Source organism: Spermophilus citellus, assembly GCF_964194105.1.
Source record: "Spermophilus citellus genome assembly, chromosome: 6".
NCBI lineage: Eukaryota > Metazoa > Chordata > Mammalia > Rodentia > Sciuridae > Spermophilus > Spermophilus citellus.
The window spans coordinates 130,793,322-130,809,101 of NC_138187.1; the positions used below are offsets into that span (position 1 = coordinate 130,793,322).

The 15,780-nt window shown below is 36.5% G+C and overlaps 1 protein-coding gene across 3 annotated transcripts in view; it reads left to right on the plus strand.

Annotated features, from left to right (window-relative positions):
• The window catches only part of RBBP5 (RB binding protein 5, histone lysine methyltransferase complex subunit), a 34,795-nt gene that overhangs the window by 3,235 nt on the left and 15,780 nt on the right, over positions 1–15,780 (plus strand). For all 3 annotated transcript variants that reach the window (XM_081299426.1, XM_081299425.1, XM_081299424.1), the window contains exons 2-9: positions 4,207–4,232; positions 5,164–5,336; positions 10,848–10,988; positions 11,756–11,918; positions 13,454–13,563; positions 15,241–15,360; positions 15,453–15,606; positions 15,704–15,775. In XM_081299426.1, coding sequence (XP_081155552.1) covers positions 4,207–4,232; positions 5,164–5,336; positions 10,848–10,988; positions 11,756–11,918; positions 13,454–13,563; positions 15,241–15,360; positions 15,453–15,606; positions 15,704–15,775 — 959 coding nt within the window. The remainder of the gene's footprint in view (positions 1–4,206; positions 4,233–5,163; positions 5,337–10,847; positions 10,989–11,755; positions 11,919–13,453; positions 13,564–15,240; positions 15,361–15,452; positions 15,607–15,703; positions 15,776–15,780) is intronic.

Sequence of the window (15,780 nt, forward strand, 5' to 3'; positions counted from 1 at the left end):
GTAATGTGCTTGCCTAGCATGTGCAGTGCCTTGGATTCGATCCCAGTACCACCAAAACAAAACAAAACAAACATCCAAAATGGATGGAGTAGGATTTTTCCAGAGAGAAGTTGAAGACAACTGCAGGGACAAACAAACCTCCCAAGCATGATGTGTATACATTATGTTCAGGAAGTACTAAATGCAGCTGCTGCTCAGGATGAGTAAATTGAGGTTCTTTTCTAGTTGCCAGTGGATAGGGAATTAGCCAAAGATAAATTGGAAAATACTGGTTGGGGTCTGAATGAAATTACTTTTGAAAATTATATTTAGTAGTTTGTACACTGTTTTCCTAGAAAGGTTTTTATTCAGGTGAGAGATGTAATCTGGGGCTTAGAAAGTCAGCTCCAGCAGCTTTGTGAAAAATTGAGGGGCAAGACTGGAGCCAGGGAAATACAACAATTATTGTGTTGGGATTCGGGTACAATGGGATTGTCATGGGAGAAGAGATGTCTCTGGGGTAAGGTCCCGAGGAGTTTCCAGAGAGAGGAAAACTCAACCCAGGACCCATGAGATCCTTGACATACATGTCAGTAGAAGCACAGAGATTTATTTAGGAAAGTAAGGAGCATGTATTCAAGGGAGAATGCAGGCTATCTTCAATGAGAGATACATTTTTGGGGTTCTTGGCTCCTCTTTTAAAGGAAACTTGGTGAGGGGTGGGCATGGGAAGGTATGTGAGGATGACATCAATCTGATTATTCTTAGGCTGATGTGAACTCCATTAAGTGATGAGAAGATAACATTGGAAAGTCCCTAAAATTTTAGGTTTCTTAGAATGTCATAGCTCTCTCTACTTTTTGTTTATTGGTGGGTTAATTAACAGTGTACAAGGTAATTGTCATAAGTGAACAAATTGAGGGTTAGGTTTTTTTTATAAAATTTTTTTGTAGTTGTAGATGGACAGAATGCTTTTATTTTATTTGTTTATTTTTATGTAGTGCTGAGGATGAAACCCAGTGCCTCATGCATGCTAGGCGAGCGCTCTATCACTGAGCTACAGCCCTAGCCCATGATGGTTAACTTTTAAGATTTATAGATTTCCTAGAAATTTGGGGGTGATAGGTGGGAGAGTGACTGGCTTAGGAAGTGACAGGCCTGGAAAGGTTAGTGTAAGCTCAGATTAAAATATCTTCTACTTTTTTTAAAAATTCTTCTATCCTTATTTCAGTATCAATTATCTAGACATTTCAGTTATATTTCTCTAAAAGAAATACTAATGGACCCATCATCTATTAGAGGAAGCAGGATGGAAACTGTTAGGATGGTCCTAAACTAATGTAATAGGGAGTAACTGGTTTGCAAGTGGAAAACAAAAAAGCTATTGGGAGAAAAGGTACATGATATTTTAGAGCATATGACAGTTGAGACTTTAAGGAGGTATATGTGATACATGTAATGAAGGAAAAAGGCTAGAGAGGCTTAGAAAACCACAGGAAGTTTGGAGAAAGAATCCTAACAGGAAAAGGAAGATCTGAAGGGGTATTTGAAGAAGCCATGTGGTTGCACTGAAAATTGTTTAAACTCAGATTCCAGAATGGCATGTACCAAAGAGGGGCACACAGCTACAGGTGGACATGTGAGAGTGACAGGCTTTTAAAAATAGAGGTAGGAAAGGGAATGTGATTGAAAGCCAGGATTGTAAAAATGGGGTCACAAGAAAGGGTTTTCAGTATTTTGAGTAGTATGAAGAACAAGGACCTGTTGGGCTGGATAGTATAATACCAGAGTTATTCATTTCATTTAACATTTAGACAAATACCTTTTGTGTACCTACTATGACCTTTGTAGGCAAGGGATAAACATAATGTTTAAATTCTTATTTTTCTTTTGCTTCTATGGCAAAAGTATAATTTTTTAGAGTAAAGTGAACATTGGTTGTTGCCAAGAAAAGCTCTCAATTGGTCAAAATATCACATGGATATCCTACATGTGAAACAATTCCTTGCATATATAGTTCTTAGAATACACGGTAAAGAGGGGCTGGGGATGTGGCTCAAGCGGTAGCGCGCTTGCCTGGCATGCGTGTGGCCCGGGTTCGATCCTCAGCACCACATACAAACAAAGATGTTGTGTCCACCGAAAACTAAAAAATAAATATTAAAAAATTCTCTCTCTCTTAAAATAAATAAATAAATATTAAAATTTTCTCTCTCTCTCTCTCTCTCTCTCTCTCTTTAAAAAAAAAGAATATACTGTAAAGAGCTACTATAATAAAATCTTTTGGAAATTACATAAACAAACCCAAAGATAGGGCTGCTGCCAAAATTAGACTTCTGACAAGTAGATAATATACCATTACAATAGCCCAAAACGTTCATTACTAACATACAGATACCAAGTTAACATAGCAAATGTATAATGTGTGTATCAAAGCATTATTTACATAAGAAATGAATGTAGAGAATTGTGTGTTTAACCAACTACCAAATTATGTTACAGCCTAAATGCTTTTACAGTAGTTTACCCCTTATCAGTGGCAGGGCTGAGGGAGGTTGAATGTAATCCAAGAGCTCCAGTAGATTTTTGAAATTGCTGATAGTACCAAATCCTACATGTACTGTGATTTTTCCTATGCCCATGTATGTAACAATGGTACTTTGAGGCCATTATCCAGTAAGATGAATGTTGCTTGAGCATAGGCAGTATGATACTTAAACACTTATCTGATATTGAGGATGGCTACTAAGTGACTACGGGGTGGGTAGTATATACATTGTAGATACTTTGGACAAAAGGATGATTCACATCCTGGTCAGGCAGAATGAAGTGGGATGGTGCAGGAATTCATCATGCTACCCAAAACTGTAATTTAAATTTAGAAATCATTTCCAGAATTTTTGGGGCCATGGATTAACTGAAACCATGGAGAGGCGGGTAACTACTATATTAGCCAGGAAGAGGAGTGAACACTGCTGATTGATTGCTGCTTTATTAAGGATTTCAGAGAGTAGTTGGGGCTTGAGATAATTTGACTGATTTGATTTGGTTCTTTCTCTTCATTTTAATAAATAGGAAATAAATTATGAAAAGCCTGAAGAATGTGGTGGGGAAAGACTGATGTTAGACCTGGATATATTAACATGCCTTCAACTTTTTGATCTTAGGGTCCCTTTATACTTTAAAATTTAGTTTCATAGGTGGGCTTCATTGCTTGCAGTTGACTGTAATGATGGCTAAATTGTCATCTGGGATTTCTTGACAAGAGGAATTGCTAAAATAATTAGTGCATACATTCATTCTGTTCTTTATGATAAGGAATTTTTACTTAAAAAAAATTTTTTTAATGGTGCTAAGGATCAAACTCAGGGCCCTGCACTTTCTAGTGGAGTACTCTGCTGCTGAGATACACCCCTAGGAATTTTTAGATTAATATATTAAATATGAGTTAAGATAGAGGATTGAATGGTGACTATCTACTAAAAAATAAATTGAAGATTCCCCAGCTGAACGTGGTGGCACCAACCTATAATCCCAGCTATTTGGGAGACTGAGGCAGTAGTAACTTGACAGCCTGGTCAAGTTAGTGAGACCCTGTTTCAAGATAAAATAAAAAGGGCTGGGGATGTAGCTCAATGGTAGAGCACTTGTTTAGGCTCTGATTCAATCCCCAGCATCACAGAAAAAGAAAAAAGGGAGGGAGGGAGGAAGGAAAGAAGAAAGAAAATTAAGGATCTCTGAAGATGCTTTTGTTTATGTGGGATATAGCTACTGATATTTACTAATTTAGAACTTAAAACATATTTTTAAAGCTTATTAGTTAAATATAACCATAATAACATGAGATGTTTATATGAATATTTTGTTTTTGAAAACAAAAAATATATTGTAAGAAGAATGGCATTGTTTTGTATTTTCACAAATCTTTTTAATGTTGCCTAAATAGAAATTGGCTGGATTCTTACATCTGCTTCTGCATTCACTTTGTTGAAATGTCACAGATCACATAGCCTCAGGAAAACTCATCTGCATACTTGGGAGATGGGAGTAAAGAAGGCAGATACCATCTGTGCATGATAATGAAAATAGGTGTGACCTTACAGAGTCCCAGAAAGGGCAGCAGTTGCCCCTTCACTTGGTTAACCTCTGCTCTGTACTATTCATGAGCTGTGTGATCCCTGTACATGGCGCATATTTCATCAATCTCTTTCTTTTGCTTTGTTGCAGAGTCCTTTGGGCAGAACTATCCGGAGGTAAGAGTATAGTTTTGTCATAGTTTTAGGAAAATCGTGATTGTGTAGTGATTATGTTGGTTGACAAAATAACATTAATTGTGATAGATCTTTTGCTATGATAAGGGATAAGGGATTAGATGTAGATGTTTAACTTTGGGGGGGGGAGGGGGGTAAGTAGATAAATAATATTAGCTAAAAATTTCACCATAATGTTATAAATCTTGTCATTTGCCTTTGAGTTAAAAAAAAGGCAGACACAATTTTTATAAAAATTTTTTTGTAGTTGTAGATGGATACCTTTATTTTATTTATTTATTTATCTATATGTGGTGCTGAGGATTGAACCCAGGACCTCACACATGCTAGGTGAGCACTCTACCACTGAGTTTACAACCCCAGCTCCCCCAAACAGAAAATTTTAATTAAGTTTTTTTTTCCATCACTTGTACATACATTTTTTTTGTCCCTGTGGGCTTTTATTTTTACATAGTAATAATCAATATGTATCGGTGTGCTTTTACAACACTTAAATATGTTTCAGCATAGCTGTTGTTATTCTAAGTGGCTTAATACTGACAAAATAATTATTTGATTTCCCTAATGTTACCTAGGCTATTATGTGTTTTTGGTTTTTATTCTTAAATGGTCAACAGGTATGACTCTAGTGGTTTTTCTTAGATATTGCCCATTTGGCCTCCAGAAAGTTTATACAGTTATAGTGGTATGTAAGGGATAGATCACATCTGTTTCCAAAAATTCATGGTTAGTTTTTATAAATATTTCTTCATTTTGCATAATTGAAAGGTATAAGAAGACATATAGAGACTATTTCCATATGCATTATTATTTAAATTCAAGAGAAATGTCATAAATGGCAGAAAGCCTTTAAGAAATAATTTAGATGCCTGGCCATTATTGTCTATATTTCTGTATTTGTTTTAATTTTTAGGAAGCTGATGGAACTTTGGATTGCATCAGCATGGCCCTGACTTGCACCTTTAATAGGTGGGGTACATTGCTTGCAGTTGGCTGTAATGATGGCCGAATTGTCATCTGGGATTTCTTGACAAGAGGCATTGCTAAAATAATTAGTGCACACATTCATCCGGTCTGTTCTTTATGGTAAGGAATTTTTATTTTAATTTTTTTTGGTGGGGAGCTGGGGATATAGTTCAGTTGTTAGAATGCTTGCCTCACTGGGGATTGTGCAAGGCCCTGGGTTCAATCCCCAGCATTATGAAAAAACAAATCCATCACCTGTACATAGAAAAAAATTTTATGTGTTTTTGTTTTTTGCTTCTGGGTGGTGCTGGGAATCGAACCCAGGGCCTTGCATTTGCTAGTGGAATACTCTGCTACTGAGATATACCTCTAGAAATTTTTAGGTTAATATGTTAAATACAAGTTAAAGTAGAGGAATGAATGGTGACTATGTATCTGCCATTTTCAATGTAGATATTTTAATATTTAAAGTTTTAGATAATCAGCCATCAGTCATACCATCAGCTGGGCTTGTAGCTCGTAGTCCGTGTAGACCCTGAACCCATACTGTCCTTAAAATACCTTTGTAGGGAGACAGTCACTATAATAGGGATTTTTTTTTTTTTTTTTTTTTTTTTTGGTACTGGGGATTGAACTCAGGGGCACTCAACCACTGAGCCATATCCCCAGCCCTGTTTTGTATTTTACCACTGAGTTGCTAAGTGCCTCGCCATTGCTGAGGCTGGCTTTGAACCCAGGATCCTCCTGTCTCAGCCTCTGGAGCTGGCATTACAGGCGTGCTCCACTGCGCCTGGATGTCATAGAGATTTTTTTAGTCAGGTTCCTTCTGGGAATATTGCATTACTGAAATGAGATATTGTAGCTATAGTATAATCATTACATGACCTTTCATTTAAAATAAAGTCATGGTTAGGAGGAAAGCTTGGAAGTCATCTAGTCCAACTTTCAAGTCTTGTTCTTGAATTCATGCCTGTTCCTTCATTGAAATGTATTTGATAAGGTTTATTATCAAATACATTGGGCTGATATCTGTTAAATAAATTCCCATTGACTTCACTCTTACTCTCTGAATTTACTTTATTCATGTCAGAAAATTTGGGGTCTGAATTTTTTTTTTTTTTTTAAAGAATTTTTAATATTTATTTTTTAGTTTTCGGCGGACACAACATCTTTGTTTGTATGTGGTGCTAAGGATCGAACCCGGGCCGCACGCATACCAGGCGAGCGCGCTACCGCTTGAGCCACATCCCCAGCCCCTGAATTTTTTTTTTTTTTAAATGAACTTGGTGCCCTTAAAAAGCACTTAGTCAGATCAGGGTTATTTAAATTATAATTATTTCCTGTTGTCTGAATGGGGGCAGCAGTATTTTAAAGCACTGGCTTGGGAATTGGCTTGAATGCCTATCTGGGATCTAGGAATGATGATTGGTTAAACTTTGATTTACAAAATGGCCTGGCCTGGATGATGTGTTAGGTCCCCTCCAGCTCCTGTGCATTTCATTTTTGCTGTTGTATTCTTACAGTAAAGATTTAAATAGATACATATATTTTTAACAGCATTAGTAGGACAGATATAATTCATATAACATAAAATTCACCCAGTTTAAGTGTACAGTTCACTGTTTCTTTTACTTTAAAAGTTGCATAGCCATCATCACAATCTAATTTTGAAACTCCTACTTATTAAACTATGTGTACATTTTAATTATGAAGAAATATGTATTCATCATTTTAGAAAATAAAACAATAGAACTACTCTTCTCCTTTGTCCTATCATCTAGATATTACTTCTATAAATGTTTTCATAAATTTCTACATAGTTTTTTTAAAGTTAATGCTATAATTTATTTTATATTTTGCTTTTTTTTCCCTCCCTAACACTATCTAAACATTTTCCTACTTAATAACTTTTTTATGGCTACATGTATTCTGACAGTTAAACTGTAGTTTTTTTTCCCTTTTTGTAGTGCTAAAATCAAATCCAAGGTCTTGCATTTTATAACTTGCTTAACTATTTTTTTGTGTTTTTTTCCCTGTTACATAATGTTTAGTATATGTCTTTGTCCATAAGGTTTTTCTCATATAGTCATTGATTGATTCAGCAAACATTTATGTCCCAGGATTTATGTTTGGCATTGGGAATCCCAAAACAAATGAACAGTTATTGTTTTATTATTTATTTATTTATTGCCATGCTGGGCATTGAACCCAGAGGCAAAATTCTTGATTATTAAAGGGAAGTGAGTGTGCAGGCAGGTGCATGTAATAAAGGTTCTATACTAGAACTATATTTAAGATTTAGTGGAGGCAAAGATATAAAGGAAGAAGTGTCAGTTGTACCCATGGAGAAGAGTGTTCAGAAAAGCCTTTGTAGATGAGGTGGTTTCTAGCTCATACTTGTAGTATGAGTAGGCATCTGCCAGGTGCATTCCAAGCATAGGGCACTGCATATCAGCCTTAAACAAGTATGATAAGATGGAACAAAGATATTTCAGGAGAGCTAGATGATGCTATGGGAGATATGGTATGACAAGAGCAAGGTAAGATGAGATATTCATGGAAAGCCTTGTGTGCCATATTCATGAATTTGAACTTTATCTTGGTACTGTGAAGTCATTACAAGATTCTAGGCAGGAAAGTGACTTGATGAGCTTTTATTTAAAAGGTCTTTAGAGCAACATGTGGAAAAGAGATCAAAGGGGACAGTGAATGAAGATAGGAAAATTGCACTGCAGAAGAGTGTTGCAGAGGGAAGCGAGGATCAGGAAGCAGAGAGAGACTCCACTCTCCTGATACAAAATATATACCCCATAGCCACGCATCCAGTGAACAACTTGCTCCAGCCACACCCCACCTGCCTATAGTCACCACTCAGTTAATCCCATCAGGGATTAATTCACTGAACAGGTTAAGGTTATAACCCAGTCATTTCTCCTCCAAACCTTCTTACATTGTCTTACATGTGAGCTTTTGGGAGACACCACATCTAAACCATAACACAGTCAATGTAAGTTATAAGTGAATATAAGTCATAGGAAAACAGATTATTAGCTTAGAGTATAGAAGAGCTTCCCAACAGAAATGCCATTGATGGGATAGACTGCCCAAAAAGAACAGTGGGACTTTCCCTGCTAAGGCTTTCTGTCCCCTCTTGCACATTGGGAGGGGGCCATAGGTACAACTAAATAATTTTTACAGCTATATAGTCTTGGTCTGGGGGTGTGGCTCTGTAATGGAGTGCTGCCTGGATTCCATCTGCAAAAACCAAAAAATTTAAATGATCGTTAAAACTCAACACTTTTAGTAAAGATCTTTTTTTTTCCAAAGATACAAAATTTTCAGATGTCATAATCCCTAATTCTTGAGTTTATAGAATTTAAAATTAAAGAATTATTTTTATTTTATTTTTGTGCTGCAGATTGAACCCCAGGGCCTCACATGTGCTAACTGCACTGTACCATTGACTATACTCTCAGCCAAGAATTATTTTTTTAGAAGGGAAACCTCTCTTAGTTTTCACTTCTATTTATAACATAATTTTAAAAATTAGATTCCCCTCTACTATAACAGAAATATGAACTCATTTTGAAAGAGGGAAAAATGCTATAGTGCAGAAAGGTTTAAAGGAAAATGAAATCACAGCCACCACTGTTATGCAGTCAGATTGTACTAAAAGGGCTTAACAAGAATAGCACAAAAGCTGTCCTTTGTTTATCCCTAATCTTGTGGCACTACCAGTCTACTGCCATTTTTGGGAACTATTTCTTTCCTTTTTTTAATATTTTTTTTTAGTTGTAGAAAAACACAATACCTTTATTTTATTTTATTTGTATATGGTGCTGAGGATTGAACCCAGGGCCCTACACATGCAAGGCAAGCACTCTACTACTGAGCCACCACCACCCTCGCCCCCAAGTATTTCTTAGATAATTTATCTTTTTTCTTTTTTCCAGTACTAAGGATTGAACCTGGGCATTCTATCACTGGGCCACATCCCCATCCCTTCTTATTTTACTTTTAAATTTTGAGATAGGGTTTCACTAAGTTGCCTCAAACTTTCAATCTCCTGACATGTTTCTCACATTGCTGGGATTACAGGCATGCTCATTATGCCCTGCATTCCTTCTGTTATTTATTTCTCTGATTCCTGCTTTCCTGTGGATTACTTGAACAAGGTTTTACAGTTCTGTTTTTTATTTATCTATAATGGTTTTATTTTTGTTTCTTTATTTTGTTTTTCAGTTGTACTGGAAATTGAATCTAGGGTTGTTCTACTAGTACATCCCCAGCCCTTGTTATTTTTTATTTTGAGACCGAGGCTGGTCTTGAACTTATGATTCTTCTGCTTCAACAACCTGAGTTGTTGGGATTACACTGCACCTGGCTCACTTAGCTTGAATCAGTAGGTTTTAATATCTTTTTACCTAATTGGAAGAAATTTCATCCAGTTTCTTTAATAGTTTATTTTTTTTAAGTATTTGTAAGTCTCATTCTCTTTGGGAATCTGATGACATGAATATTAGATCTTTCGTTATAGTCCTGCAGGTACCTGAGGGCAATGGTCATTGGTTTTTTTTTTTTTTTTAATTTTTAATTTTTTATTCTGTTTTCTTTCTATTCAGTTTGGGTATTTTTATTATTCTGTCTTCCAGTTTGCAGATTCTTCATTTGATCTTTCTCCATTGGTTTTGAATCCATAGAGTTTATTATTTCAGTTATTATATTTTTCAGTTCTTGAATTCCATTTAGTGGTTCTTTTCTTCTATCTTCCATTACTTTGCAGATACTGCTGGGTGGGAGTAGAAGCATAGGTCTCCACTAGGTTTCTGCTGATACCATCCTGTGTGGGAAGGATAAGAATGCCTTGTTCTTCTCCTTGTGGCCTCCACTAACACATGGTGGTGATGGGACCTCATTACTGTTGTTGGTTAAAAAAAAAAAAAGTCTTACTTGCCACTCAGCCTTCTCTGACAACACCCTCGTATGGGGTAAAGGTGTCCTATTACAATTGGGTAAAGGTAGAGTCTGGGCTATCTGTTTAGACCTTGAGGACTGGGGGTGCGGGTGGTCTGCAGTGTTTTTTCTGGTGTTCATTATAATGTTCAGGGTATTTAGATGTGCTTAGCAGGAAAAATTCATTCTTCCTTTTCTTAGTTATTTTTAAATAACTGATACTTTCTTTTTGTTTTGTTCATGGTGCTACTTCTGGGATAACTTCAGAAAATTCAGATACTTTTCACCCCTGAAACCAGCTCCCACCCCCTGACAAAATCTCTTGTCTTTCTCTCTTTCTTTTTTATTATTGGTGCTTGGGATTGAAACTAGGGCACTTTACCACAGAGCTAAATCCCCACCCCTTTTTTATTTTGAGACAGGTTCTCAGTAAGTTACTTAGGGCCTTGCTAAATTTCTGAGACTAACCTCCAATTTGTGATCCTCCTACCTTAACCTCTGGAGTTGCTGAGATTACAGGTGTGTGCCACCATACCCAGTTTGAGTATACTTTAAAAAAAATATTGACCTGTGCAATTAGAGCAATGTGTGTGACTAACACGATTCATCAACAATCATGGCACATTAAACTTTAACCTCAAATATGTGCTAAATTACCTTTTTTTTTTTTTTTCCTAGCTGGAGTCGAGATGGCCATAAGCTCGTGAGTGCTTCCACTGATAACATAGTGTCACAATGGGATGTTCTTTCAGGAGACTGTGACCAGAGGTTTCGATTTCCTTCACCCATCTTAAAAGTCCAATATCATCCAAGAGATCAGTATGTTTAAGCTGTTCCTTTCCTAGGGTGGGGTCTAATTCTAAAAGGATTAGCTCTGGGCTCATGATAGTTAAAGGTTTTAGAAGGCATATGCACATATCTTCAAATCTAAATAAATCTCTTCATATAGGTTGGGCCTTCTGGGTACATTTTGAGGAGATTGTGATTGTGTTATATAGTTAAAAACTGGCCAATATTAAGACTTTAGAAATTAGCAAACGTGAGAATACATATAATAACTGGGCCTTGACTTGGGGCATTTCCTTCCTTGATTATTTGGATTTCTTTAGCATGGGGATGTAGTTCATACTAAAAATACCTTTAAGAAAAAGAAATATCTACATTCCATTACCCAGACAGAACTACTTTTATTTCTCTGGGTTCTCTTGTCAGCTTCTCTGTAAGTATAAAGCTTATTATTTAATGCTTTGTAGCTCAGTGCATATTAAATGTACCTAAATATGCATTTTTTACATAGTTGTAATCAGTGTTTTTTACTTTATTTCATATTTTACTAGTTTTTTCTATCTTCATATTTATTTTTAATAATTAGATTTTGTTAAAATAAGATCTCATAATTTTCCTAATTTTTTTTTTTTTTTTTTTTTTTACTGTTATAAGACATGTAGATTATTTGCTTTTTCACTATCTCAAAATTGGTCTGGGAGAGTTGATGAGAGTAGTGGACAGGGATCAGTGAAAAGGACAGGGAATCAGCCTGCTGATACCAAAGCAATAGCCAATGTGCTGTTCATATTTTTAAACAGGAACAAGGTTCTCGTGTGTCCCATGAAATCTGCTCCTGTCATGTTGACCCTTTCAGATTCCAAACATGTTGTTCTGCCGGTAGACGATGACTCTGATTTGAACGTGGTGGCATCTTTTGATAGGCGAGGGGAATATATCTATACAGGAAATGCAAAAGGCAAGGTAAGCCAAGAAGCCTAAAGGTTGGTGAAAGGATCGTGTATCTTTGCATTGGCTCATTTTATGTGTACTTGTTCTACTTCTTTTGAGTTTTTAAAACATTGCTGGATTAAGCATGGCTTTTGCCTGTAGTAAATGTAGCTTCTTTTTCTTTCTTGCCTTAATAATCACTTCTGTTCTTTAGATTTAGAGTGGGCAGAGGTTATTTGACACAGAAAAGGGTCATTACTAGATGCTAATGAAGGGCTATGACTAAATTATAAAACCAAATTTAGAAGTCCTGTCACCAGCTGGAACACTGCTGATGAAAACATCTTCACAGCTAGTTGTATACAACCTTGTGTGGGGCTGGGGTTGTAGCTCAGTGGAAGAGCACTTGCCTAGCATGTGTGAGGCACTGGATTTGATTCTCAGCACCATATATAAATAAATAAAATAAAAGATCTATTGACAACTAAAAAAAAAATCTTGTGTTATTCAGGCTGCCTTAACCTGCAGTACTGAGACTTCATCATCTTTCTTTTCCCCTTCCTTTTAAACGTCTAACCTTGCCTTTTGGAATGTTTGGAAGGTGTAGGCACTCCTTCCTGGGATGCATTGTAGTAGGTGTTTCTTCTGTGGAATAAGAAGTCAAGTTAGGTGAGCTTTCAGACTCTTTTTATGCTTTAAGAGTTTGTAGTTGCATTAGGCACCTTGTGGTTTTTTGTTTTGATGGGGGCATGAGAGCTAGTGTAATTTCATGGTGACTTTAGAAATGACAATTTTTTAGAAATGATGATAAAAGGCACATAACATAAAATTGACCATGTTAAACATTTTTAAATGTGAAGTTCAGTGGTATTAAGTACATTCAACCCTCACCACCATCCTTTCCAGAACACTCTTTATCTTGTAAAACTGAATTACTGTAATCATTAATAATTTCCCAGTCTCTGTTCTTCCCCAGCTCCTGGCAATCATCATTATACTTAGTTTCTGTGAATTTAACTACTCTAGTTACCTCTTAAGTGAAATCAGATCTTATTTTCCCATCTGTGGCTGCTCATTTTCTTAGCATGATGTCCTTAAGGTTCATCCATGCTGCAGCATTTGTCAGAATTATCCTCCTTTTCAAAGTTCACTAATATTGTAGATATATGTCACATTTTGTTTTTTCATCTGTTGATGTATACTTTGGTTGCTTCCACTTTTTTTTCTTTTTATCCTTTTTTTTGGAGACAAGGTCTCACTAAGTTCCTTAAGGCCTCATTGAATTGCTGATTGTGGCTTTGAACTCGTGATCCTCCTGTCTCAGCCTCCCAAGCCACTGGGATTTCAAGCATGTACCACCATGCCTGGCTCCACTTTTTGACTATTGTAAATAATGTTAAATATTCTATTATAATATGTCCTAAAGGACATATAAATAAATTTGAAGAGGGAAAAGGGACTATCAGTTGCTCAGGTTGAATACATGGGAATAGAGATGTTTGCATTTTTACCCAGTCTCTCACAATATTTACTCTTTTTTTCCCCCCTTTTTTTCTTGTAAACCTTAGATTTTGGTCCTAAAAACAGATTCTCAGGATCTTGTTGCTTCCTTCAGAGTAACAACTGGAACAAGCAATACCACAGCCATTAAGTCAATTGAGTTTGCCCGGAAGGGGAGGTGAGTGAAACCTTGTCTTTTTAGGGAGTGTTTTAAAAGTAAGAAGAATGCAAAAATTTGAACTTTGTAGTTTTTCTATATATTAAACTTTAAAACTTTTATTAAAGTTGTTAGAAACTTTCATTATCTGGTTCTTGGTTCATAATTAGTCACATTTTCCTTATCTGATAGTTATCAGATAGTTCCTTTACAGAAAAGATATTTGAGTGGTTAGTGCTTAAAGCCAGAATGCCTGGCATGTATTAAGCACTTAGTATTTTATGCTTTTTAGTGGTGCTAAGGATGGAACCCAGGGCCTCGTACATGTTAGGCAAGTGTTATGCCACTGAACTTAACCCCCAATTATAATCAGAACTGATGTCATAAAATTCACGTGGTAATTGAACATGCATTTACTGAAAACCTGTTTACCAAAGTTAAAAGTAGATATCAACAGAAACAAAAATAAATTGGTTGTCAAAAAACACTCATCCTGTTCTGTTTGGGGATACTCATATATATTTGATATTCATGTTCAAAATGCTCTTTTGGCCAGGCATGGTGGTGCAGGCCTGTAATCCCAGTGGCTCAAGAGGCTGAGGCAAGAGGATTGCGAGTTCAAAGCCAGTCTCAGCAACTTAGCGAGCGCTAAGCAATTTGGGGAGACCCTCTCTCTACATAGAAATATAAAAAAGGGCTGAGGATGTGATTCAGTGGTTAAGCACACCTGGGTTCTATCCCATGTACAAAAATAAAATAAAAATGCTCCTTTGTTGGGGATTGAAATGAAGAAAACTATGTTATGTGCATTTATGAGTATGTCAAAATGAGCCTCACTTATGTTTAACTATAATGCACTAATTTTTAAAAATGCTGAAGCACATGCGTGTACAATGTGTGTGTGTGTGTGTGTAGTGCTGGGGTTTGAGCCCAGGGCCTTTGCATGCTAGGCAAGTGCTTTAATACTGAGCCACATTCCCTGTCCCTCAAATTGCCCTTGAGTTAAGAAAAGGTTAGTCAATAGGATCTATAAGAAAGTGATGAGGGCTGGGGATAGCTCAGTTGGTGTAGTGCTTGCCTTGCATGCACAAGGCCCTGGGTTCAATCCCCAGCACCACAAAAAAAAAAAAAAAAAGTGATGAAATAGGCCTGACGATGTATCTCAGTGAAAGGGTGCTTGCCTATTGCCAGACTGCAACAACAACAAAAAAAAAAAAAAAAGAAGAAGAAGAAGAAGAAAAGTAAGTGAAGTGATGTAAGTAATGAAATAACTTATTTTAGACAGATTTCTAAGATTTTTATTGTCCTAAATGTAAAAAGTTGGACATTTTAAAATGATATATTTATTTAATTCATTAAGAAGGACATATTGTGTGTATGAACAGGCCAGAGAAATGAACTATTTATATACATGTTACATAAACTTTGAATTTAGCAAGCTGGCTTCAGTTTAGAGGTCTTGGATCTAGTTAAATACTGACAGTTGGAACATTTGGATTCATAGATATTTAGAGGGGATAAAGAACATATATTCTCACTTCACTTAGTTTTGAAGGTGACAGGAAGATACAAGAATTCTACACTTACATTTTTACTCAGATTCTCACCAGTTTGTTTTGTGGTACTATTCTACATATCTGGTAGTTAATAGGAACAGATTTCTGACCTCTGCTGTCAATATGTTTTTCCTTTCTTTAGTTGCTTTTTAATTAACACAGCAGATCGAATAATCAGAGTTTATGATGGCAGAGAAATCTTAACCTGTGGAAGAGATGGAGAGCCTGAACCCATGCAAAAATTGCAGGACCTGGTGAATAGGTATGTATCACAGCTTGAAAGAGTATATGATAGTTAGTTCTTCACTGGGACTCAGGTTCCAGTTCCCCGTGGGGACTTTCTTTGTTCCTTAGGACCCCATGGAAGAAATGTTGCTTCTCTGGGGATGGGGAGTACATAGTGGCAGGCTCAGCTCGGCAGCATGCCCTGTACATCTGGGAGAAGAGCATTGGCAACCTGGTGAAGATTCTCCATGGGACGAGAGGAGAACTCCTCCTGGATGTAGCTGTGAGTAGAGCAGGGCATTGTTGTTGTTACTCACATAATCCAGAACATCTTGAATCTGTTCTTACAGCCAATTTTTCTTTCCTTCATTAAAATTTAGTGGCATCCTGTTCGACCCATCATAGCATCCATTTCTAGTGGTGTGGTATCTATCTGGGCACAAAATCAAGTAGTAAG